This window comes from Gekko japonicus, unplaced genomic scaffold, assembly GCF_001447785.1.
Source record: "Gekko japonicus isolate JY-2015 unplaced genomic scaffold, Gekko_japonicus_V1.1 scaffold385, whole genome shotgun sequence".
NCBI lineage: Eukaryota > Metazoa > Chordata > Lepidosauria > Squamata > Gekkonidae > Gekko > Gekko japonicus.
In genome coordinates this window covers 588,293-613,367 of record NW_015162489.1, presented here as the reverse complement: position 1 = coordinate 613,367, position 25,075 = coordinate 588,293, and the positions used below count along the sequence as shown (strand labels likewise).

General features: G+C 46.7%; 1 protein-coding gene across 1 annotated transcript in view; it reads left to right on the top strand.

Annotated features, from left to right (window-relative positions):
* Nucleotides 1-24,690, top strand: part of CARD10 (caspase recruitment domain family member 10) — a 60,523-nt gene extending 35,833 nt beyond the window's left edge. Inside the window, exons 6-21 of the mRNA XM_015405981.1 lie at nt 1,137-1,292; nt 1,685-1,810; nt 2,697-2,894; nt 4,059-4,205; nt 7,052-7,167; nt 8,500-8,540; nt 9,451-9,571; nt 10,536-10,716; nt 12,217-12,340; nt 13,813-14,053; nt 16,394-16,463; nt 17,806-17,896; nt 18,498-18,650; nt 20,574-20,680; nt 21,992-22,107; nt 23,958-24,690. Of these exons, the coding sequence (XP_015261467.1) occupies nt 1,137-1,292; nt 1,685-1,810; nt 2,697-2,894; nt 4,059-4,205; nt 7,052-7,167; nt 8,500-8,540; nt 9,451-9,571; nt 10,536-10,716; nt 12,217-12,340; nt 13,813-14,053; nt 16,394-16,463; nt 17,806-17,896; nt 18,498-18,650; nt 20,574-20,680; nt 21,992-22,107; nt 23,958-24,165 (2,196 nt within the window). The 3' untranslated portion in view covers nt 24,166-24,690. The remainder of the gene's footprint in view (nt 1-1,136; nt 1,293-1,684; nt 1,811-2,696; nt 2,895-4,058; nt 4,206-7,051; nt 7,168-8,499; nt 8,541-9,450; nt 9,572-10,535; nt 10,717-12,216; nt 12,341-13,812; nt 14,054-16,393; nt 16,464-17,805; nt 17,897-18,497; nt 18,651-20,573; nt 20,681-21,991; nt 22,108-23,957) is intronic.
* Nucleotides 24,691-25,075: the final 385 nt, after the last annotated feature.

Sequence of the window (25,075 nt, the reverse complement as noted above, 5' to 3'; positions counted from 1 at the left end):
CCCCCATATTTTTTCTGGTAATATGAAAAATAGTCGTCAGTTTTTAAAGAAAAAAGATTAATAAAGACAGGTCTGGATACAGTCAGTTACCTAAGTTGATCATATGCTCCACAACCTGTTGACATTGCTGTTAACCCATATAATTTTAACTGGGAGTGGTTTAAAAACTGATCCCCTAAATCATGAGGAAGTAAGGTTTTTTTCTCAAGAAGCCCGTCGCTCCATATTCTTAATGAACCATTTTTTGTGGCGAAAGAGGAAGCTTCTTCCTCCATGTTTCTAATGAACCATAAAGCATTGCCTGGTTATGACATTTTGACTCTACAGCGTTAATATGTAACAGCTTGTGTCTTCAGTTCATGCTTTTCATCTCTCAGCGCCCTCATTTTGGACATCTGTATTTTTGTCAGCTCTGGTCAGTGTGTTTCCTTGTCTGTGGTTAGTCATTTGGCAGCACCTGCCACCACCGCATAAGGATCCTCACCGTGTGACTGGAGACAAGCTGTGTGTAAGCGAGACAATATTTTTAAATAGTATGGTCATTTAACAATGTGCCTTGTTAAGCAGAACTTCAGCCCGAAATCAGAGTTTTCCATAACCTCACTCCCTGACATTTCGTGGTTTTGCTTTACTTCCCACAGCAGCCACTTTGTGGTTGGCTCTGCCTCCTGTGGCAGCCGTTTTGTGGTTGCACCCGCCACCCTGTGTCAGAATCCTAAAGGTGCCCACAGGCTCAAAACAGGTTGGGAACCCCTGGACGAGGGCATATCAGTACGGAAGACTTCAGCTGCTTGAACAAGTTGTTCCTTCTCTCCCGGGAACTGTAGGGCTTGCAATGAATATCCAGCGGTTTCACGAAGCTACAGTTCCTAGGATCCTTTTGGGGACACTGTGACATCTAAAGCAGTAGAAAAGCTAGTGCAGGTCTGCCTTTACTTTCTTGTGGAGAGCTGTACAGGAGAAAAACGTATAGGTAACGGTTTTTACTTTGGTGCCCCTGCTGGGAATGTTGGTAATGGTCACCCTGAAACAGAATTTACTGCTCTCTGACTGCGCGCTCCCTCAAGTTCATTTATTATGCTCCACCTTGTTCAGTCATCTGGGCAGAGAAGTGAGTCCACAGTCTTGTTTTTCAGATGGCAGGTGAAGGCCAGCTGCCGAGCTCTGAGCGGATCCTTCTAGATATTCTGGAGCATGACTGGAAGGAAGCGCAAGCTGACCGCCAGGAACTTTGCCAGAAACTAGACTCTGTGCAGAATGAGCTGCATTGGGCAGAGGAGTTGAGAGATAAGGTAAGATGCCTTCCACCCCACAAGCAGCGTTCCTTGTGGCGCAGCATGAAAGGAGTTGGCAACTCCCTTCTGTGTTCGTAGTTCCTTTATTTAGAACATTTACACCCTGTCTTTTCACAGCAAGGTGGCTAGCAAACTAACCCCCCCCCCATTTTAATGAGTAAAGCAACCATCTTAGGAAAGACAGTCAGTCACAAACAATTAACAGACTTAGTGGCAGCATACAAAATGCTGGAGGGAGGGGTGGGGAAGATCTGTGCCTTCTTTATTTCTTGATGTATCCCAGGTCTGGCTCTGGCACCAAAAATAAGTTGCAGAGCTGAGTGTTGAATTAATTTAAGCCCTAAATATGTCTCTAGGAAATGTAAGCCTCTGTGTTTCTCCATTCTCAGTACCTGCAGGAGGCGGAGATCCTCCAGCTGAAGTACCAGACTCTGCAGAAGAACTGTGACCTGTACAAGCACAGAATGAATACTGTGCTGTCTCAGTTGGAGGAGATTGAGAAGGAAAGAGATCAGGTGAGTTACCTCTTTCAGGGGCCCATTCTTTCCCCTGGAATTTGAGTCCCAGCTAGATGGCTGAATCATGCAGTAGGAAAGGTCAGGTCTTTACATTGTCGTACTGGCCAGTCCCTTATTGCTCCATCCCACAGTATGCCAGGTGATGCATCTGAAGGACCATTTCTCTAACTGCCGGGGGGGGGGGGGTCCTGTCTCTTTAACAGAAGCTTAATGAGATGTTGTTTACCAGCTAATGTTATTTACCTCCGTGTCTAAAAAGTTTCAGCTGCCCATTTCCGCACACATTGGCTGTGGTCACCCACACTAAATAATCCACTTTCAATCCACTTTCAGTGCACTTTTTAACTGGATTTTACTATTTTGTGAACTGGCAAAATCCAATCTGAAAGTGCACTGAAAGTGGATTATTTAGTGTGGGTGACCGCAGCCATTGTCTCTATTAAAGGGGCAGGACATTTTTCTTTGGTCCTGTTGGCAACTCTTAATTTCTTCCCATGTATCTCTGTGCATCAACTTTGGTTTTCTGGCTGGCACCTTCTAGTGCCCCCCCCCCCTTTTAGTGTGACCTGCTTGGCATATACTGAAGCCTGTTCCTTCTCTATAAATGGCTTCCGTCTTCCCCTAAATGGTCTGAAGAAGACTGCCAGTAGTTAAGTGTAGGCTGTATTACTTTCAGTAGCCTCTGTCCCCTGCTCCAAAAGCAGAGACAATTCTGCAAGGGAAAAAAGTATGCAAAGTTGTTTAATTTGCATAATTCAGAATGCAGAATTTAGGATTTAAAAAAAAAAAAAACCTTGCACGCACCAGTGTTCTGTCCGTAATCCCACCTGACCCAAGGATATTCCCCACTACCTCCTCCGCTTTAGCATGGTGTTTCGTTTAGGCAATCCAGAGCCGAGATGGCATTCAGGTGCAGTACTCCCAAAGCCTTGTTGAGAAGGACCAGTACCGCAAACGTGTCCGGGCCTTGGAAGAGGAGAGGGATGAGTTGCTGAGCAAACTGACCCAGGCAGAAGGCAAGATCAACACACTAGAGGCCCAGCTGCAGCGATGCCATTGCACCAGGGCCTTGGGCAAGAAGGTGAGTTTAACAGTGGGAGGTTCTTGTACAAAGGAAGGGTGGCTCTTTCAGAGGGAGGGAGAGGAAGACAGGCTGGGACTTCTTGGATTGAAATTGGGGTAATAAGAGGGAACGGCAGCAGGTTTTTGTTTTACTGCAGCGGAACAAGCATAGCTGGAGACCGACAATAGCTTAAGGGAGTCAAAGGTGGTGGCATGGAACAAAAAAATCCCAACTTCAGGTATAGGCTAATGGAGTCTGAACTTGCTGAGGCTGAGAGGGGAAAAGATTGTGGTATTGTAGCAGATAGCTCAATGAAAGTGTTAACCCAGTTTGTTGCAGTGGTTGAAAAAGTCAAGCTCTTTGTTGGGGATTATTAGGAAAGGGACTGTGGAAAAAATGGTCAGTATTATAATGTCCCTTGTATAGATCTATGGTATAGCCTCATTTGGAATCCTGTGTGCAGTTCTGGTCACCGTATCTCAAAAAGGACATTGCAGAGCTGGGAAAAGTACAGAAGAGGCCAAGCAGGATGATGAGGGGGTTGGAGCACCTTCCTTGTGAGGAAAGGCTGAAGAGTCTGGGGCTTTTCAGTTTAGATAAGAGACAACTAAGTGGGGGACATGACAGAGGTTTATAAAATGATGCACGGGGTGGAGGGGGTTGACAAGGGAACTTTTTTTCCCTCTCCCAAAATAGTAGGGCATCCAGTGAAGCTGTTGGGCAGTAGATTCAGGACAGACAAAAAGGCATATTTCTTTACATGAAGAGTGGTTAAAATATGGCACTTGCCGTCAGAGGATGTAGTGACGGTCATAGCCATAGACTATCAGTGGCTACTAACCGTGGTGACTAAAGGGAGTCTCCATATTCAGAGGCAGTAAACCTCTGACTACCACTCAGGAGGCAACATCAAGGGAAGGGCTCGGCCTCTATACTGTGTTGTTGGACCTCCAGAGGAACTGGTTGGCCACTGTGTGAGACAGGATGCTGGACTACATGGACCACTGGTCTAATCCAGCTGGAATCTTGGGTGACGGGAGCAGGATTATCCATGATGGATGCACATTTCTGTCCACAACGGGCTTCTGTCTTGAAAGGTGTGGCTTCCAGGTAAAGGAAAGCCTCATCAAATAGGAATCATCTAGCATACTGAGGCATCTTTTTATTTTTTCCCTCCCCTAGATGTGTTCCTCCTCCCATTCACTCTGTTCCATCCTAAGCAGCACCTGGAGCATTGTTGAGAAGCCTTCCATCCTAGAGGACGGAGTTGTAGATACATCTGATGTCCTGGATGTTGTCTTATCTGAGGACTACATAAACCAGAAAGCGGTGAGGCTTTAGTGACCCTGAATGCTGTTTTGCGTTTGTGTGTCCCAGCTACCTAGAAGGAACTGGGCAAACCTGCCAGTATCAGTGGGAGTTGGCAGGTTTTCCCGGCCCTATTTTCTTTTTCTTCCGAAGTGTGGGGGGAAATGCACCCTGGGATGACTAGAGGTTTTGTCTAGGGTCACCATGAGCTGGAAACCCTCCCCAAGAGTTAAGAAGTGAGGGCAGAAGACAAGGCTCTGGGTTTGTTTTTGTTTCAGCAAGAGCAAAATATGACAACCCTTTGTGACCCATGTTATGATGAAAATGTGACCTCCCCCTCCAACTCATCTAGTTATTCTTTCTTATTGGAAAAATAGCTTATTCTTTTCTTTTCTGTTCCCCCAGTGGACAAGTAAATATCTTGCTGTGGTTTTTGCTGTTACTTAGGAAGTGTAGAGACCTGCCCAGCTGTGGCTGCAAAACAAGCAACCAAAATCTAGTCTGTAGAGAGCTGGAGCTGCAAACCTGTGCATACCTGCTTGGGAACAAGCCCCACTAAGATCAGTGGAATTTCCTTCTGAGTAAACTTGCATAGGTCCAGGCATAGGTCCAGGCTGCGTGAGTGTGACCTGCGACACAGGAAGGCCCAGATTCAAATGTCACCTCAGCCATCAGTTCATTGGTGTGGTTTTAGGCATGCCCTTCCCCTGAAATAGGAGAATCATGGCATTAACACTTCTTACAGATTGATGGGAAGACCCCTGAAATAGAGTATCCGAAGTGCTCTGAGCAAGTTCTGAGTTCAACTTAAAAAAAAAACTTCTCATATCTCCTGCTGGGCCCATTTATGTACTGTGCATTTTATGACCCTTTTATGACACAGATTCTTATATATAATTAAAGTTCTGTTAGCCGCCCTGTATTCTTGGAAGTGGGGTATAAATAAGGAAAATCCCCCATGTATCAAATAAAAATTGTTGCCAGAGTATCTGTAGCGTTTAATTCAGTCAGTACAATAAGCCGTCCCTCTTTGTAGTGAAGAGCAGGAAGTGAGAGGACAGAGTTCTTTACTCCCCACATCCTGGTGGCATTAGGGCTGGCAGGGCGGGGTATAAATGTAATCAATTAAAAAAATAAGGACAGACTTGGCCAAATTGCATTTCCTTAGTTTTTCTTCCATGCAACTGAAACGTCTACATTTAATCTAGGGTTTCCACCGTATCTGCAGAGCTTGCATGCATTGGATTTCACTCCACCTGCATGCGATGCAACCAAGTGGGTGCGTGCTGATCCTGGGGGTGGGGCTGGCATGTGAGATGATGGAGACTACTCTTCACTGTGCGTATGATCCTATGCATCCTGTGAGCTGGCTTGTTTTAAAATCATGCAAGATGTAAACTCAGGTAGGACCTTTGTAACATAAAGCCTTTATGGTTTGGGCGAAAATCTTGGGAAAATTTGAAGTTAGAAGGAATGGAAATCGGAGTTGTGGGGTTCATCCATTTCTTAGGACACACACATTCTTTGTATCCAGACCCCCACCCCACCCCATTTCAATCCTTTAGGTGGGTCAGTGGCAAGTAGAGTGAAGCATATACGTTACATTTGCAAAATTTAGCCTCATCGCAGAATGTTGGGCCAACAGCCCAACTGTCCATTGGCCTCCCATTCTTTTCCATGCTTTTCTAAAAGGAGCCCAAATAGCTGCAGCCAATGTTCTCCTCACAGCTGGCTCTCAGATGGAGGGAAGTTTTCCAGAAACGAATTTGATTGCAATCCAATGGGCTTCTTGGAGTTTCCCCTTCCCCGAACAGCCAGTGTGGTGGTCTGGAGCTTTTCAGTTGGCTGTGAATGTGCTGGTGACGGCAGCAGAATAAAGAGCAGAAGGGCAGTGGGGCTTGGCTCCTTGCCCCCTATTTTGCTCTGAATTGGCTTGGCTGTCAGGCGAGTTGCTGACAACTGAATTCTTGCATGGAAGACTATATTTCTAGCTTATATTTTAAGTATCTGCGGCTGTATCTTTTGGGTAGAAATAAGCAAGCAAGCTGCTCATTTAACTCTGTGCTTCTAGCTGAAATCCCGCTGAGCCTGAAAAGGAAGAGCATGTAGCAAAAGAATGGTTGTTGCTTTTTCTAGCCCCCCAATTACCTCACAACAACTATTAATTCTATGTGGATTCAAGGAGGACAGGACTTATCACTCCAGGCTGTATAGGATTCTGCAGTTGCAGACTTGCAGTTCTGCAATGGGAAATAAATAAATCAGAAGGACATGTAAGGTGGGCTGTGAATATACTGAATAAATACCGCTTTCCTATAGTTTGGTTTTATTTCACAGCTCATGATTTTATGTTGAGTTGCTGTGTTTTTCCTTTTTAAAATTGGGTTTAATACAATTAGATTAGGACCATAAGGTACTGTTATGCATTTGCCTTTCCTCTTTGAAATCTACCATAAATTATAGCGTTAGTGTGATTTAACATAAATAATTGATCCACATGAACTTCTCCTTTCATGTTTGCAGTTCAGTATGTTACAGAGATCAATTTCAGAAGGTGCCCTTGACTTTATCAGGCAGCCAGTCTTAGAGGGTTTTAATGCAAGTTCTTGCCAAAAAAAAAAAGAACAAAAAAGTGACTAGTGCCATCTTTATATAAGAGGTATTTCCCCTTCTCTCACACACATGCCAGGGAATGGAATGCCTCTTCTGCTAACTGCATGCATCATCTACCTTCAAAAACTGTATGTAATGTAGATTAAATTCATATGATCAACAGATTTTTTTTAAAAAAATCATAGTATGAGAAGGAACATGAAGAGAGTGAAATGAGAAGATCTGTTTTGAAACCTTTTTTCCCTTCTTAACAGGAAGTGACTCCAGACAGAGAGAAGGAAATTAACCGCCTTTCCATCTTTCCCTTCCCACCCTGTGCTGGCTCCATACTTCGAAGGCAACGTGAAAATGGATGGATGCACTCCAAGAGGTAATATCTGGGCTCCCAGGCCTTCTGTGCTGCTGTGAAATTCCTCCCTGTGAGCATCCTGAATTTTGTCCCTCAGGTCCAGTGCCTCAGGAGCCATGCAGCATGCCTTGGGGTACTGACTTCATTCCCAAATCAGTTTCTTCAGCCAATGTATTGGTATTTTGCTGCAGTTGGGGTTCCAGTGATCCTTGGTTGAGAGGCCTGTAAAAGGAGGTACCCAAGCCTGCTCGTAGAGTTACCAAGTTCCAGGTGGGGCCTGGTCCTGGAGTTCTCCTGGAATTAGAACTGATCTCCAGGCTACAGAGATCAGTTCATCTGTATGAAGCGGCAGCTTTGGAGGAGGGACTTCATGGCATTAACCTTGGCTGAACTTGCTCCCCTCCCCATGCACAGCCCCCCAAATCTCCAGGAATTTACCAAGCTTGGGTTGGTGATGTCACCTGTTGGGTTGTATGCTTAAGCACTCTTTGTTTCGGTGTACCTCACGGGGTGTCTCTTGTGGGGAGGGGAAGGGAAAGGAGTTTGTAAGCCGCTCTGAGACACCTTTGGGTAGTGAAGGGCGGGGTATAAATCCAATCTCTTCTCTTCTTCTTCTGTATTGGCTTTAGAGACAACAAATGGGAACTCCAAGCTGGGGAATGGAGGGTTGCCGGTCAAAGAAAGGGTATTGTAAACTGGTCGTGAGGATGCATTGTCTTAAGGAGAAGCCTACAAGTGCATGAATGTGGGAGAAAGGAGTGGAAGTACCAATCGCGGGAATGTAGCTGGGGGATGAGAAGTGTGCTGCTTGCAGAGTGAGAGGGTGTACCTGGAACTCTTGGCGACCTCTGGTGACTGACTGTGTGTGCACCTGGAAGTCATGGTGACCTCTGGTAACTGACCCCTACTGTGGGCCTGGAGGATATTCAGAGAGAATAAAGCCTGTCCCCTCCTCCTGACTTCTGGTATTTCAAGGAGGTCTCTCATCCAGGTACTTCCCAGAGTTGACCCTGCTTAGTTTCCAAGATCTGACAAGATCAGGCTTGCCTGGGCTATCCAGGTCAGGATGAGAGAGAGTATTTTTTGAAGGCCAAACACTGGCGGTGAGGAGAAGACTGAGAGGGTGGCTGAGAACAGTCTGACCAATCAAAGCTGCTGTAGTGAAGTTCAAGGCAGTGATGAGTTCAGGAAATGGTGCTGATGTGATTCCATCTTTGAAGTGGAGCAGATCTGACCCCTGACTATCTGGTACTGATACGTATAGAGAAAGGGTGGGCACAAAATTATTTTTTGAAGAACGGTTTGAGTATTTTAATTAATATCTTCCTTTCTGTGTTTCTTTTGTGCCCTCAGTCAGTCTTATGGGTCCTTTGGGAGCATGGAAGACTTAACAGGTATTGCCAGCTGTGGTTTATCTATTATGAGTTCCTTGAATGCTGTGTGAATAAACTGGGGAGGAACTGGGGAGGGGCTTCCTTCTGCCAAACTAGCTGCAAGACCATATGCCCACTAGGGGGCCCCCTTACCCCATACTACTTCTGCCAGCTCAGGTAGCACCTCCAGGGGGTCAACCCACGGCAGGCAGGCATGCGTGTGCTTAGTTTTTAGGCCATTCCAGACCGGTGTGGTTAATTTATATAGGGGTTTATTTGACAGTGAATTCGATTCAGCTTCAGAGGAGTAGGAACCAGAAGAGATAAATGTCTTTGCTTCGGGCTGTTATCGGCTGTTGGTGACAGGCTGTAAATCTCTAGAGTATGTCCCACTGTATATCTCAGACTCGGCTAGATTTGTGGCATATTCTACCAATGTACCTCCCTGGGAGAACTGGCACACGTTCAAAGCCTCCCCCGCTTCTGCAGTCCAGGAACCGGGGGGGGGGGGGGAGACTTGCCTCATAATCCAGGTTTTCCCTGTTGGCCTCTTATGTAGGCATTTCTGAACCTTTGGTCCAGGGATCGTTGGGGGTCCAGTTTAGGTTTCTGCCTGTGCTTAATGCTGAATTCTCAGGAACCGAGGATGTTCTTTAAACCTTGCTGCGTCTTCCTGGGTGATGCTTTCCCATTGTGCACGACTGGTGTCATCTTAAACAGTGCAATCATGGGGTGAGGGTGGGAGAGTGGGAAATAGTCCACATGGAGTACCATTTTCGGGACGCAGGTGTGCATGTTTCCTGTCCTGTCTCTGTCAGAGCTGCAGTCTGAAACTCACAAACACTCTTTGGGTCAAAGGGGGTGCTGAGCAGCCCCAAACCCTCAGATGTTTTCTACAGTAGTGATAATCTTGATCCTTCTATCTGTTTAGGAAGCATTACGACCACGGTCTCATCTGCCAAATCGCCCTCTTCTTCCATCAGTGCGCACACCAGGGCCAAGTCAGACATTTGCTTGTCCAGCACTTCTGTCCAGCCAGGGTTTCCCAGAAGGGGTATGCTTGCCTCCCCCCCCCCTTTGAATTAACAGTGTAGAATTAATGCTGATTCTCCCATTGCCTGGGTTATCCTCAGGGCTATTTTTGGGAGGAACGCACAGGAACGGAGTTCCAGCTGGCTCCCAAGTTGGCCACGCCCAGCAAGAACTCATTAGCATAATAGGCCACGCCCAACAGCAGAAACTCATTAGGATTGGCTACATTAGGGGTGTGTGGCCTAACATGCAAAGGAGTTCCTGCTACAAAAAAGCCCTGGGTTTTGACAACAAACAAGGTAAACAGAATAACAAGCAAAAGGTGGGTGTGGCTGGATAACCATACTTCTGGTAACATGGGGGTGTGGCCTAATGTGCTAATGTGCTGTGCTGTCTAGGGTGTGGCCTAATATGCTAATGAGCTCCTGTTGTTGAGTGTGGCCTATTATGCTAATGAGTTCCTGCTGGGCTTTTTCTACAAAAAGAGCCCTGGATCCTCATAACAACCCGCTCGGGTAGCTTAGGCTGAGCATGTGCAGCTGGCCCTACTTTACCCAGCCAACTTCCGTGGCAGGGTGGGGATTTGAACCTGGGCCTCCCAGATCCTGGTCTAACACTAACCCTCTGCACTGGCCATCAGTATTTTCTGGGGGTAACTCCTTGAATTCAGGCATCCTAGATGGGGCTTCCGTAATGAACTATCCTGCATATTGATCTGAAGCAGCAGAACAAAGCTCGAGTCCAGTGGCCCTTTTGAAGTTTTATCCAAGGCATAAGCTTGGCCCAGTGCAGGATGAGAATGTTGACGGTTTAGTCGGAACTGCAACACATGTCCTGTCGCTCAGACCAAGTTAGCGGTAGCACAGCCACCTGTGGCTTACGGTGACCCTTATTATATGGTAGTTGAGGCAGAGAATGACGTCCTGTGCAAAGATGTTGGAGTCAGAATTCCAGTTGTTGCAGTTCCTTTTTGTTCCTATTCAGATCTGTGGTGGTACAGTTGCCTGGTGCAGGTCAGCCGAGCGCTCCAGTGCCTCCAAGCAGGGGACTCGCCGGGGATATCTCCATCCTTGGAGGAAACAGGACTGGGATTTTTGTTCAGTGGGTGAGGCCAGGTTCTGAAGCTGAGAGGGCAGGACTTCGAGAGGGATACCGGCTCCTAGAGGTATGAATGAATGTGTGGAATTGCAATTAACACCTGTGCAGGAAGACATGGGGTGGGGTGGGAGGGGGAGACGGCCGTGTAATCGTAAGTGAAGGGGTGGCTCCATTTTGTCTCCTGTGGTTTGCTAGGAGCTCACCCTGCTTAGAGTGCTGATATATAATACCGAATGACACCTAGTGGCTGAGAGATACATTGCAAATCTTATCATTTCTAAGATGAGTATCTTGAAAGACTGGAATCGTGTCCTGGGGCAGGCTGGGGATTTGGGAAGGAGCTTATTGTCATGCCTTTTTTGTCCCAAAAGTTTGACTGTATGCAATTAAAACAATTCTAATAACACGGCTTAGCATTTTCTATATTTCTTCAGTTACGTTGTCTTAGACATCTGTTCAATCTCTCTGTAAATTAGTTCCAGTATTATTGTCCCCATATTGTAGATAGGGGTGGGGGAGGGCTGGAGACATAGAATCATAGAATCAGTGAGTTGGAAGGGACCTCCAGGGTCATCTAGTCCAACCCCCTGCACAGTGAAGGAAATTCACTACTACTTTCCCCCCATGCACACACCCAGTGACCCCTGCTCCATGTCCAGAAGATGACAAAAAAGCCTCCAGGATCCCCAGCCAAACTGGCCTGGTGAAGATTGCTTCCTGACCCCAGAGTGGTGATCGGCATTATCCTGGGCGTGTAAGAAAGGGCCACTAGAAATAAGCACTGATGCAACCCTTCTTGCCCCTCCCTCTCATGATATGCCTAAATTCACAGAATCCGCATTGCTGTCAGATGGCCAAAGAAGGAGAGCCCACTATTTCCCAAGGGAGCCTGTTCCACTGAGGAATTGCTCTAACTGTCAGGCAGTTCATCCAAATGTTTAGCCAAAAACTCTTTTGATTTAATTTCAACCCGTTGGTTCTGGTCCAACTTTCTGGGGCAACAGAAAACAACTCTGTGCCATCCTCTCTATGACAGCCCTTTCAAGTACTTGCCTCAAGAGCTTGCTATTTAATGAGTTCATAGCAGAGGCAAGGTTTGAACCAGGAGCTTTCCTGAATTGTAGCTCAGACCCTGGGCTGCTATACTACATCAGCTCTCAGTGCCACCTGTGAACCAAATTGCTTACCCTCTCAGATTCTGACCTCAGTTGGAACCCTTGCAGACAGTTAAATATGGGGTTACCATTGATCAATGCATAGTTCCTAGGCTCCACCACTGAACAGAGGCCCGAATCCTATTTTGGCAGCTCTAGGAGGTATGCCTGGATTGGGGTGCTCCTAAAGGGTCCCCCCACTCCTCCATTAGAACCCAGCAGCAGCCTATGTAAGATCTCTTGTCAGAGTGAAATCTGCTCACATGGATCAGCCTCATCTAGTACTGTTTATAGAGAGATCTTTACAGGTAGATCTTTATCAACCTGAAATGGCATGAATTTGAAGTGAAAATATCATGGGCCAAATGGTGACTGATCCATGCATCTCCTTTCTGTGTGTGTTTCTGTGGCAGCTTAGGGGGACGCAGCTAAATGGGCAGGTGTTCTCCCTGGAGAATTGTAGCCGGGAGGTAGCTTATCTGAGCCTGTTGCACTGGGATGACCCATCTGCTCTCATCTTTCTGCCTGATACGAAAGGTAAGCTGTTGTGACCACATGATGGGGAGGGGTGCAGCTCAGTGCTGGAGCACGTGCTTCGGTTTCAGGAGGTCCAAGATTCAGTCCTTGGCAGTGAAAAAAAATATCTTGGGTAGATGGGTTGGAAAAGACATCTGCCCGGAGAATCCCAGCCAATCAGAACAAATAATATTGGGGGAGATGGACCAATGATCCATTTCAGGATAAGCGATCTTCGTATATTGAAGTATATGTTGCTGTTATCCTCCATGCATCACGTTTGGCTGTATTCTGTATATCTGATTGCTGTAGAAATACTGATGTATTTGACACAGGATTCCACGTCTTGGGTGAATCTCTGCTTTAATTTAGTAAAAATATAAGCAAAGTGTTTAGCCCTTATGGCTGCAGGAGATAAGAGTGGGCACACTGTGGAGTGAAATCTTAAAGGCTGAGAAGAGACTGAGGAAGAAAGTCTTGTGTTATAGACTGTAGACTTCCAGTATAATGCTTTTGTGTGGCTGTTGGTTACTCCTCCCACCCATAGCTAGCAAAACATGTTATGTGAAGTAGAAGATTGGAGTTATACCCCGCCCGTCACTCGAAATCTCAGAGCGGCTTACAATCTTCTTCCCTTCCTCTCCCCACAACAGACACCCTGTGAGGTGGGTGGGGCTGTGAGAGTTCTGAGAGAACTGTGACTGACCCAAGGTCACCCAGCTGGCTTCATGTGGAGGAGTGGGGAATCAAACCCTGGATTAGAGTTCGCCGCTCTTAACCACAAACTGGCATCCCTTCTAGGGAAAGGATGGAGTTCCTCATCCCAAACCACCTGTCTGAAAGTGATCAGTACAAGCCAGAAGTCACCATTGAACTCAGGTCATGGTTGACAGCTCAGGGGAAGGCAAGGCAAGGCTTGTCTCTTTGTGTTGCATGGACTTCCTTCCTTCCTTCCTTGAACTGGTGCCAGACGCAGTACAGAAACGTAGTGCTGACGTTGCCTAAAACTTCACTTTTAACTCTGCTTCAGGGGATGATGGTCCTATCCAAGCAGTGGCCTAAGGAGCCCATCACAGTCTTCATTGACTCTGTCATAACTTTGGAAATTTGGAATCCCATGCAATGGGGAAGTCATAGCATGCCCCCCCCTTCGTTTCAGAGAGGGTGGTGTTGGCATATTCTCGTGGATGGAGAGAGGCTGTAATCCAAACGCTTCTTTTTGGGTTTGCAAGCCTCGTGTTGCTAAGAAAGTGGCAGCTGTGGTGGTATGACAGTAGTCGTTTGTTAAGTCCCCCTTGCTTGCCTAGTGTGGGAGGAAGATCCATGCAGCCTTTGAATGGTTTCTGCAGTACCTCTGGAGCTCTTATTCCTCAGCTGCCTGCAGAGTTGGAGCACTGTTAATTTATGCAGACGTTGAATAGCTGTACCGACTGGCCCTGCTCTCCAGGGGGCCTCCCCCCCACACACACTGTACACCTTCTTCCATTTGTCAGGATACCAGCCTCTCAAAGAGGCGCTCGATGCTGGGAAGGAGGTTCCTGGGGACTCATTCTATGTGCGCGCCAACCTGACCCTCCTGGACCTCGTGAATCCTCATGCGCTGTGCGTCAAGTGTCGGGAGATTCTTCACGTCACAGACACCTTGCACAAGGGGAGGCTGGAGTGGTACTGTGCCCGGGTGGACCCCTTCACCCTTCGAGACTTGGACAGGGGCACTGTGCCTAATTACAACAGGTAATGGGATAGAGGGGATGTGCGTCTGGGTATCGGTTCCTTTTTCTTCTAGAAAGGAGAAAGCAGCTCTCTGCCTTCTCTCTCTCTCCTGTCCTGGTTTGTTTATTTTTTTTTCCCCAAGTCAAAAGCAAAGTAGGTTAATGGGATGAGGTATGTTGATATCTTAAGAACAAGTATTAATGTAGCACCTGGATTCTGTAGAAGAAGAAGGGATCTGGAACGGGATCAGATTTTGGTTGCGTGGGATTGAAACACCCCTCCCCCCTGATTAATATCTGCCCTGCTCTGTTCCTTCTATTTGAGAAACTAAAACAGTTGGACACAGCAGGGCCCTTATCAAACTGCCCACTGAGTATTGTCGAGGTCTAGTCTGCAGGCGTTGTTTTTTTGTAGAAACAACAAAGCCTTATTTAAGAAGGGTTTTTTTAAAAAAAAATGCTTCTTGTAATATTTATGTAATTTTATTGGATTAATTTTAGAGTTGGGCTTCGGAGTGCTAATTGAATTTTATTTGGCGCTGTGCTTTTACTGCACAACTATTGAATCGTTAGCTGACTTGATATTTTTTTCCCACAGGGAATGTTGGGTGCGCATTTCTAAATAACTAAACACAGGTGGTAAACAATGGCTGGGAGAAGCAGTGGAGATGGGAGTTCGGGGCAGTGGGATGAAAGCACTGCAGCGCTACTGCAGGGGCTGGCGGGGCGGTTGGGAAAAGAGGGGGTTTGCGTGTGTGGGGGGGGGGGGGGGGGGGCAGAATTGAGATTTGGGAGACCCGGGTTCAAATTATTGCTCAGCCAGAAATATCCTTGGGTGTTTTTGGCCTGGTCAGAATTTTTCCACAGAGCCTACCCAGGAATAACTGAGATGCGACTTATATAAAGTGCCACTTATGAAGTGGAAATGGATAATATGTTTGATCGAGAAACTGATCCCAGGATGGGGCTATGCTTCTGCAGGTGGGCAGCCTCAATTCTGAAAGCCCCCGGCAAGGTCTGTTGAACCAACAGTCTTCACTTGGCAAGGCCAGCTGGGATTTCAGTCCGGTACCACCTTTGAGACCAACAAGATTTTGGGGGGTATGATCTCCCTTTGTCAGATATGTGATGGTGGGAGCTTTCACTCTCAAAAGCTTATATCAGTTTCGTCAGATGTCTCAATAGCTTATATCCTGAAAGTCTTGTTGGTCTCTAAGGTGCTACTAGATTCGAATCTAGCCAAACTAATTGTATGTCAGTGGGTATAGTATAAGCAGGAGATCTGAAGATCATCTGGCAGCCTGGAACTCCAGTGCTTTTTGTGGCGAGCTAGGTTTATTTCTGGGGGCTGAGAAAACTGTGACTGACCCAAGGTCACCCAGCTGACTTGAAGTGGAAGAGTGGGGAACTGAACCTGGTTCTCCAGATTAGAGTCCACCACTCTTAACCACTACACCAAAACTGGCTGTCTTCGAATCTGGCTGTTCTGCTGCAAGCCCAACAAGGCTACCCTCTACCTTTTCTCTCTCCTGTCCTGGTTTGTTTGTTTTTTTCAAGTGAAAAGCTAAGCAGCTTAATAGCAAGATTGTTCGCAAAAGATCTAAACCGTCTCTCCTTGATGAAACTGGGATGGCAAGATGGCAAGAGGGCATGCTTCTATCACCCGGTTACAGTCCCTTGCACCTGCATTTATAACAATCCTATATGGTAGTTTATGTGAAAGACCCTGGAGAGCTGCTGTGCCCTGTCAGAGTGGACAGTAGTGACCTTGACGGACCAATGGGCTGACTCCGTATAAGACATATTTGTGTGTGGATGAGAATAATTTCTGGGTGGGTGGATGGGTGTCTGTGTGGGTGCGCGTGTATGTGTGTGTACGTGTTTGCATGTCTGGAAGTCATGGCGACTTCTGGCGACCCCTACTGGGGTTTGGATGTTTTCAGAGGGGTGGCTTGATAGCCCGCCTCTGCGTCCCAAGCTGTGGTATTCCTTGGAGGTCTCCCTTCCAATTACTTGCCCAGGGTTGGCCCAGTTTAGCTTCCAAAATCCGATGAGATTGGGCTTGCCTCAGCTGTCCAGGTCGGGGCATGAGAAGAATTGCACGAGGAAGTGCAATGTGCAGTTGTGTTTCTTAATGAAGGATGAAATATAACACCATTCTACAGCTGCATAGATGTGAGGATGAGTAGCAGGAGAAAATGCAGTGGGCTTTGCTTGCTGAAAGGGCCAAGTCATTTTTAAAAATCCCATTCTCCACATGCATCAATCAGTGTGCTTTTCAAGACCACTTTGCCACACTGTGCTGCTTCTGTTTTGCTTCAGGTTGCCAGTGAGGTGCTGACAACTGCTATTCTCCTTCCAGGGCTCTCCAGCTTCTGAAGCTACAGGAGAAAGGTCAGGGAGTGGCCAGGCAGAAAGGCTCTAGAACTAAGGTAAGCTGACTGAGAGTTGTGCAGGTTGGAGAAGGAGAGCCAGTGGTTCCTATGTGTGATTTCAGTGGAGCAGCTGCTCCTGTGCTGAGGTGTGTTCATGTATGATGGTGGTGGTATAGAAAGTGCTGTCAAGTTGCAGTCAACTTATGGTGACCCCGTAGGGTTTTCAAGGCAAGAGATGAGCAGAGGTCGTGTGCCATTAGTTGCCTCTACATAGTGACCCTGGAATTCCTTGGTGGTCTCCCATCCAAATACTAACCAGGGCCAGCCCTGCTTAGCTTCCGAGATCTGGCAAGGTCAGGGCGGCCCAGCCCAGCCAGGTCAGGGCCAGTTATGCTCAGACTGGTGGATTTGTCCTTGAAGGAACGGAGGAATAAATTGAATGAATATGCGGCAATAGCAAAACTAACATCTCTTATACATAATAGACGGACTTCAGAATTTCAAGAAAAATTGAAAGTTTGCCCAAGTCCCCCCCCCCCAATTATATACCTGAAAATCAAGAACAAAATTAAATCAAAACAAAGCATGAAAGGAAGAATGATTTAGGTAATACATATTCTACAATGTTATTAGATAAGAAATAGATGGAAAAGATAGAATAAAGGTATTTAGTTAGAAGTGAAATATTAAAGTAAATTTAAGCAAGTTCTACATAAATATGATTTTGAGTATAAATGAATATAGTTTATGTTTGTAAATTGAAATAGAAAGTTTAAAAAATTGAGATGAGTTTCTGGTCTCAGGACTAGATGATGAGTCTTGCTTTAGGACAGAAGCGCCGATCTTAGCTTAGAGAGAGGTTCACTGTGGTACCATCTGAAAAACAAAGCCTCAGCCATCCTGGCTTGGGCTGCCTTGCTTGGCCTCTGTTTAAAGCATGGAGCAGCAGGAAAGTCTTATTGCCTGACACTGCTGATTGGCTGTCTTGGCTTTCAGTTGGTGGGATTAAGGGAATAAAAGCACTGGATGGCTGCTTTGCCCCTCCCTCTAGGAATGTGACTGAGCTGGACCAGGGTTTCTGTGCACCAGTACAGTGGCAGCTGTTCCCTGTGCTGGTGTGGCATTCCCTTAGGGATGTTGTTCTCTTGTTGGGCATGCAAAGAAGTGCCTCGCAGTGTTATCTTGAGGTGTTACTCAAAAGAATTCAGAGACAGAGAAAGGAGGAGGTTTAATTGCTGATATGTCCCTCCTTGCTTTGGGAATTGCATCCCAAGGCAGAGTCTACTTAACTCCCCATAATAAACATGTATCTGTCATTTTGTGAGCCACTGAGCGATGCATTCTTCGTTCATGCTCTCCTTCTCCCTCTCTCCCCCCTCCCATTTTTTGTTCCTTTCAGCTGAAAAAACGGGCCCTGGGCCAACTCCGCCTGGCAAAATGCAGACCGCAGGGGGGGCTGGGGGAGGCCTTCCTGCAGGACCCTGGCTCAGGTGAATTGTGGCCCCTGCCTCTGCTGCACCCTGACGATGGGAAAGGAAACTGTGTTTGCCGTTCCACATAACTCACCCCTGTCATTCCATATAAAGAACTCCTAGGGAATGCTTGAAATCCATGACAGGTCTGTCTCCCATGGGGGGTCCTCAGTACGCCTGGCGGTGGCTTTTCTGCATATTCATAACATTACTTTGGAAGCTGGGTCCAGATAAAGAATTCGGCATCTTGAGAAAGGGAGAGCGAGATACTCCCTCCTTACCTGAATGGCTGTCGAGAAAAGCAGGAGAACTTACATGGCAATGTGCGTGTGCTGAAGGGGGGACTTGCATAAAAAAGCTCGTAATGGAGTACATTAGAGTTAATCCTTAAGGTATCTCAGGACTCTCTGTCATTTGCCAAGCACAAGGAGCCAGAAGAGATTAGAATAAAGCTTCCAGTGGAGTGCCACACAGAGCATCTTTCCCTTTCCTTATTGTTACTATAGAGAATGCGGTCACTAAATGCCTGGGACTCCCCCCCCCCCATACTCAGTCTGGCAGCTACACCTTCACCTCTCTTGCTCACCTGCAGGCGTCTTTTATTGCCTTTTATACACAGATGGAATGGCGAAACCGTACAGTCCAGTACGCCCTCTGGAGATTCAGACACGTCGTCCTGTGGTGTTTTCGCCTGACTTCTTAGCACCCCGGCTCATTAGGAACTTGCTGGACCTCCCTTCCTCTCTTCAGGACTTCCACTTGTATCCAGCAGGTAAACCCAAGAGGCTGAGAGTGACAGTGTTGCCAGCTCTTTTGAGGGTGGGGTTTGGGGAGGGGAAGGGACCTCAGCAGGGTATAATGCCATAGAGCCCACCTTGCAAAGCAGCCGTTTTGTCCAGGGGAACTGATCTTGGTCATCTAGCCATCAATTGTCATAGTGGGAGATTTCCAGGTGTCACCTGGAGGTTGGGAACCTTGCTGAGTGACTTGACTGCCGCCATTTAGAGTGTTGGAATCAGAAGCAGAATCAGGGCTTCTTGTCGTGTCCCACACTTGGGCTTTGAGTTTCAGGACAGCCCTTGAAACTGGCTCTCATATCTCTCTCCAATCAATCACCATTAGTCTCTTTTAACAGGGAGCGTACATGATTCTCTCTGTCTCTCTCTTTTATAAACAAGCATCTTCTGCTTTGGGGGAAGAGGCATTTGTTGACAGGGGTTTGTGCATTTTGTGTTTCTGCACTGTTAGCAGGCAGACCCCTTCTCTTGCTGAAGGGTTGTTTATAGACTGTGTCCTATTTAATTCCCCCAATTAAATAGAAGACTGCCTCTTTGGGTAATAGCAGATGTCTCAAGTTGTGCAGGATCGACAGTCTGGTGCAGAAAGAATCCTGCAAATCTGTATTCATGTAAAGGGGGGAAAATAAAACCATGTTTCTAGCCCACAGGGTTACAGGAAGAGGTAATGAGTGCATCATCTGCTAATGCAAAAATATGCTTATACTATTTTGTGTCCTATCAGGCAGCCTTGAATTTAGGTGGTCATGATGCATTGTGGGTTACAGCCAATGGAGGCACAGGCTGTTTCTTCATAGGGAATGACTGGAATGCTCCCTCTAAACTGTGGAGTCTTGTGAGCAAAAATTCTACTTTGTGAGCTACTGGCATTCAAGCTGTGAGCAGGTGATTTGGCTGCTGCACAAATTAGTTTGCTCTGGAGCCATTCTTCCTGGGCTAAGACAAAAATGTGTGAGTCGGAGGCTAAAAAACTGTGAGCTAGCTCGCACTAACTCAGCTTAGCCAGTTTGGTGTAGTGGTTAAGTGCGCGGACTCTAATCTGGGTGAACCGGGTTTGATTCCCCACTCCTCCACTTGCACCTGGCTGGCTGGCCTTGGGCAAGCCATAGTTCTGATAAGGGCTGTTCTTGAAAAAGAGCAGTTTCTGTCAAGAGCTCTCTCAGCCCCACCTACCTCACAGGGTGTCTGTTGTGGGGAGGGGAAGGGAAAGGAGTTTGTAAGCTGCTCTGAGACACCTTTGGGTAGTGAAGGGCAGGGTATAAATCCAATCTCTTCTTCTTCTTCTTAGAGGGAACACTGGCTGGGACCCCTGAACAGCCAACGGTGTTCTGTTAGTAGATCCCTTAGCAAAAATAATACGAGCAGCAATGCTGAAGTCCTAGAAACTGAAGGAGGTCCAGGAGGTATTGGCCTGTAACCAAGCACTTTCTGAAGAGTTAAGTTTCCTTAAGAGGGGCAGTGGTTTCTCCTTCCCCAGTTAGCCCTGTAAGCTGTTCCTGAGGGATCTGCTGTATCCCAGGAATTAAATTTCAGGGTGGTCTTAGGGGCTATAGCAAGAAGGGGTGATACGTGGATATTGTTGTCCCCTTTGCAGAAAACATCGGAATTGCTTGCTTGGATACAGGCCTCTGCCTTTCCTTCTTTCCCAAAAGACAAATACTGCAAAAAACCCTGAGAAGAGTATACATTTATAAATTGCATAATTTAGGCTGCAAACCCATGTATGTTTGAAATGTTCCGCTGAATTCATTGGGACTTCATTCTACGTAGGATCGGGTTTGTGTGTCTGAGCAATACCGTTAGGAAGATTTTGTTGTATTCAAACCAGCCTTATTGGCATGTATTCTTCACGTGTCTACAGATCCGTTTTTTAAAATTTCTCTTCACAAACACCCTAGCTGAAGAACAACTCCTCTCTTCTGCCTCCAAGCATAATGCTAATGGGATTTCTCAAAGCCAGAGAGATTGTGGGAGGATCCAAGCCATCCAGGAGGCTGTTGGAAAGGTAAAAAGTGGAGCACAGCTGGAGGGGGGGGGGCGGGGAGGCAGAGCTGTAGTAAGTGTTACTTTAAGTATCCTCCTTCAGTTCTACATGCTACCCAGGTGACTCTTTGTGAAAAGAACATCTGTGCTATTCCAGGTCCCCAGAGAGTGGAGTATGGAGTGTAACAGCCCGCAATTCCAGAAGTGGGAAATGGCTGCACTCTCTAATAATCCTTGTTAGATTTCACACTTTCTCTTCTTTGATGGATTTCAAATCTTGGATTAACAAGGCAAGTGGGAGGGAAGAAGTCATGAATTCATCGGGCGAAGGGAAAGCAGAAATGATTTTGTCATGTGACATGAAGAGGAATGGAACCCAGAAGGGGGGCCTGGTCTTGGATCTCTTTTAATCAAGCTCTGCTGGATCAGGGGAAATAGAAATTGAAGACTGCTAGTGGGTGAAAAATTGTTAGCTTTCTGTGGCAGGTCTCTTGTTCCTCTAGCAGCTGCCTGGCAAGTAGAAATTCAGCTGGTGAAGACTTTCTTCACAGCAATATGATGTGAAAAACTTCAACTGCTGAATTTCCTGCTGTGGTATAGCTGCAAAAAAGTAGGCAAGCTCAGGGAAGGGCACTGCAGAAAGAAGGCTTAGGGAATGGAACGCTGTGGAATACTAGGTATATTAACTGAAGAAAAACCTTATAGGACCGCACTTGTCTGTTCTAGCATCCTGTTTATCACAGTGGCCAGCTAGATGCACCTCATAAGATGTACGGGTAGGGCACAGCTGTCAAGTCTCCCCCTGTCCCCCCCATCAACTGTTATTCAGAGATACACTGCCTCTGAGCATAGAGGTTCCATTTATCCACTGTGGCCACTAGGCACGTTGGTGGCTGTCCTGCATGCATTTGCAGAGACCCAATTAAGTTCTTTGGTTACAGTTGTGAAATAGCACATTGCGTGCAGTGTTTGTGCAAAACCACCTCCCCACTCCTTTCATGTTCCCATGAAGAAAGAGCTTTCCTAAGTCGAAATTAGGGTGAATAATGTAGGTCTTTGCGGTGAGGTTACCATTGCACACCCAAAAGACAGAGTATCCTGGCGGATCTCCTTATCCTGGACGTATTGGACTCCCACACAGTTATATATCAGATGACCCTGCCCTTCAATTCTGTTTTCCTCTTAAGTTTGGTAGTAAATCCCATCTTTTAATGGAATTACTATTGGAAAAGCAATAATATTTCACAGTATAGGGTTTGATTTAATGTAACTTGTCAGGGACAGGTTATTTCTTTTCCATTTAAATCAGTAAATCTGCTGGATTTCCTTGCAGAATAAACATTGCCTGCTAGAGCTGGAGGTCCAGATGGTGAGGGATCTAATTAAAAGTGAAATATACCCCATTGTTATCCATGTCGAGGTCACCGCGAAGAATATCAAGGGAGTCAGGTAAGAAAAGCCCCTTCCCAGGATCGACAGAAGTTATTATGTGGACAGGTGAAGCTAATCACCTTGTGAGAATAAGGCAGGAGCAGTGGCTGACAGGGGAGGTTTTGCTTTCAGGGTCTGTATGTGAGGCTCTGCTTCTCTTTGGTGCTGGTGGTAGGGGAAGAAAGCCCACTGCAAACCAGGGTGTCAGAATGTAGATGGAACCCATTGACCTCCCCCCCCCAAAGTAATTATTATTTCATTGCTACTTAAGCCAACCTTCTTTCCAAAATGGAATCCAAGGCAGCTTACAAATAAAGCTCCCATCCAGGCACTGACTAGACACAGACAGACCCTGCTTAGCTTTGGCAGGCTTGTTGAGTTGTATACCTTCCAACCCTTGGAATCCCAAGTGATAGAATTTGAGTTGTTGTCTGATGGTGCCTCTTTTCCATAAGCTTGGATATCTAGCCTGTAAGCAGAGCTCATCTTTTTTAAAGATACTTTTTGTACCATGCCTGGCTGTCATTATAAATAGATAAATATTATTATTTATGGGTCAGTCCACATATGTCAGCCAGAAGTTTATATTCTGCACATAATCCTTGCTGTGTAGAAGATCGTGTGGAGAAACCGCTTTGAATGGGCAGTTCATGGATGCAAACTACCTGCCTTCATGAGCCATTTCTGTGATTATGGAGGCTGGACAAAGAAACATGGTGATTATGGAAATAGGGACCACCATTGCAGCTGCCTAACAGCGCTTGAGGGGAATAATTTCCCCATTTTTGCTGTTCCACATTGGAGCAGAAAAATGGGGAAATAGCCCCGCCTGTGCTGTTTCCAGTACAGAGCCAGTTTGGTGTAGTGGTTAGGAGTGTGGACTCTAATCTGGGAGAAATGGGTTTGATTCCCCACTCCTCCACATGCAGCTGCTAGTGTAACCTTGGGTCAGTTACAAGTTCTTTCAGAGCTGTTCTCTCAAGGGCAGTTCTCGAGAGAGCTCTCTCGGCCCCACCTACCTCACAGGGTGTCTGTTGTGGGGAGCGGAAGGGAAAGGAGATTGTAAGCCACTCTGAGACTCCTTTGGGTAGTGAAGGGTGGGATATAAATCCAATTTCTTCTTCTTCCATGTGGGAAAATATGTCAGGAAGGAAGGCAGGAGCCCTTCCTTCCCCCAGTGTGGTGTTCCAAGCCCATTTGTCGCTCCTTTACTTTTAAAAGCCATTCTGTGCATCTGTTGTTTGACTGCGAGGAACCTGAATTTGGTCTGGGAAGCCTGACCCTACTGTTTTAAAACCTGAACATGTCGTTTGACCCTCAGTGGAATGTTTGATGATTTCTAGGAAGCGGTCTTGTATTCCAAGCAGCGGACAGTGTTAACCAACAGCCCTATTGTGCACAAATGAACTATAGCCCCCAGAATTATTTGCGGTGTTCAGAGGTTCCGTGGTAGATGTACAGGGATTCCTTTGCAGGCAGCACGATGTAGAAAGCATTTGAAAACCACTGTATTAGGAGGTGTATGCCACAGACCCTCAGGCTTTGCCCAAAGGTCAACTGGCTTTTATACTGTCCGCCCTCAGCTGTTAAGCATTTAAGGCACTTCAGCTGAAACCTTGAACTAAAATATTTTTTCTGAAGCTACATGGGTGTAATGCTGCAATTTGTAACATTCCAGTAGTGCCGTGGTCGGTGCACGCTCTAGCTCGAGCGTCTGTTTGGCAGCACCTCAGTTCTTGGGATCAGACCATTAGACTTCAACATGCTTAAACTAACATGCTTGACTTAGCCCATCTCTGCTTATGCATTATTCATAGAATGTAGAAGAATATACTTATGGTGCATTTTTCTTCCGTGCTTCTCTCCAGGAGCTTGCTAGGGAAGTCAGGGCTGCGTGATTCCGAGGTGCTGAAGCAGTGCCGAAGAGCCGAGCAGACTCTCCACACCCTGCCCTGTTCGTGGGCCTGGGTGGATTCTCAGTCCTGGAGTAGTGTAGGGGAGCTGGCAAAGGTGGTGAAGACCCACATCTTTCAGGAACAGACCAGGATCGTATGGGTTGAAGACAATGAAATGTGACCGGCACTACTGCGGAGAAACCAGCGTCCCCTTTGAGACGTTTGCAACCGGAAGGATTGCACATGGCCTCTGCAGGGCAGGGGCTTGGACTCTGTGGCCTGCTGGAGTTCTTCCATGCCTGTGATTCATTCCACACATCCTGTGCTCTAGCCTTGTGGGACGTGTAGGTGTTCTGGTCATTCCTTCTCTCGGTCTGAACAATAGGAGAAACCTCTGTGGAAATCTGCCCTCCGTGTTGTTGCCTCCTTGTCCGTCTGAACCGACGGACTAATTCCTCAGCCTTCATCCTGGTCTCCCAGGCTGGCCTGCCTTCCTCCCCCATGCTCTCCCTGGGTCTCTTGTCTCTACCTCCGTTCACATCCCGCTGGCAGAGGAAATTGATGTGTTCGCATGTACGCACGCACGCACACACGGACACACACAGTCCCTTCAGCCGGAGTGACTTAAAGTGAGCTTGTGAGGCGTCCTTGTCACGAGCTGTACTGTGTGTAAATTATTAATGAATGGGGTTTTTTTTAATGGAAGGCCTGCATATAAAAGAGAATTAAATAGTATTTGTAATGGAAAGGAATGACTGACTGCTTCTTCCAGCATTTTTTTTTTTGGGGGGGGAGGGAAGGCCATCTTCCAGTCCAGTCTTCTGTCTAGCTTTACACCGTTCTGGTACCCGTTTCTGTGTCTTGCCCTAGCAAAAGCATAGGTGTGTGTGTGTCCTCAACGTGGTGCCCGTGGGAGCCGTGGCACTTGCTGACACCTTTTCTGGCACCTGCCAAATGTTTTTAGGAAATGGGTGGAGCCAGGTAGGAATTTTGCCCAGCAAGGTTTCTGATTGACTGTTGGAGATTAGATTGGATGTGCAATTTTTTAAAAATGTTGGTTTACTAGCAGCTGCCACCAAAGCACAAGGATC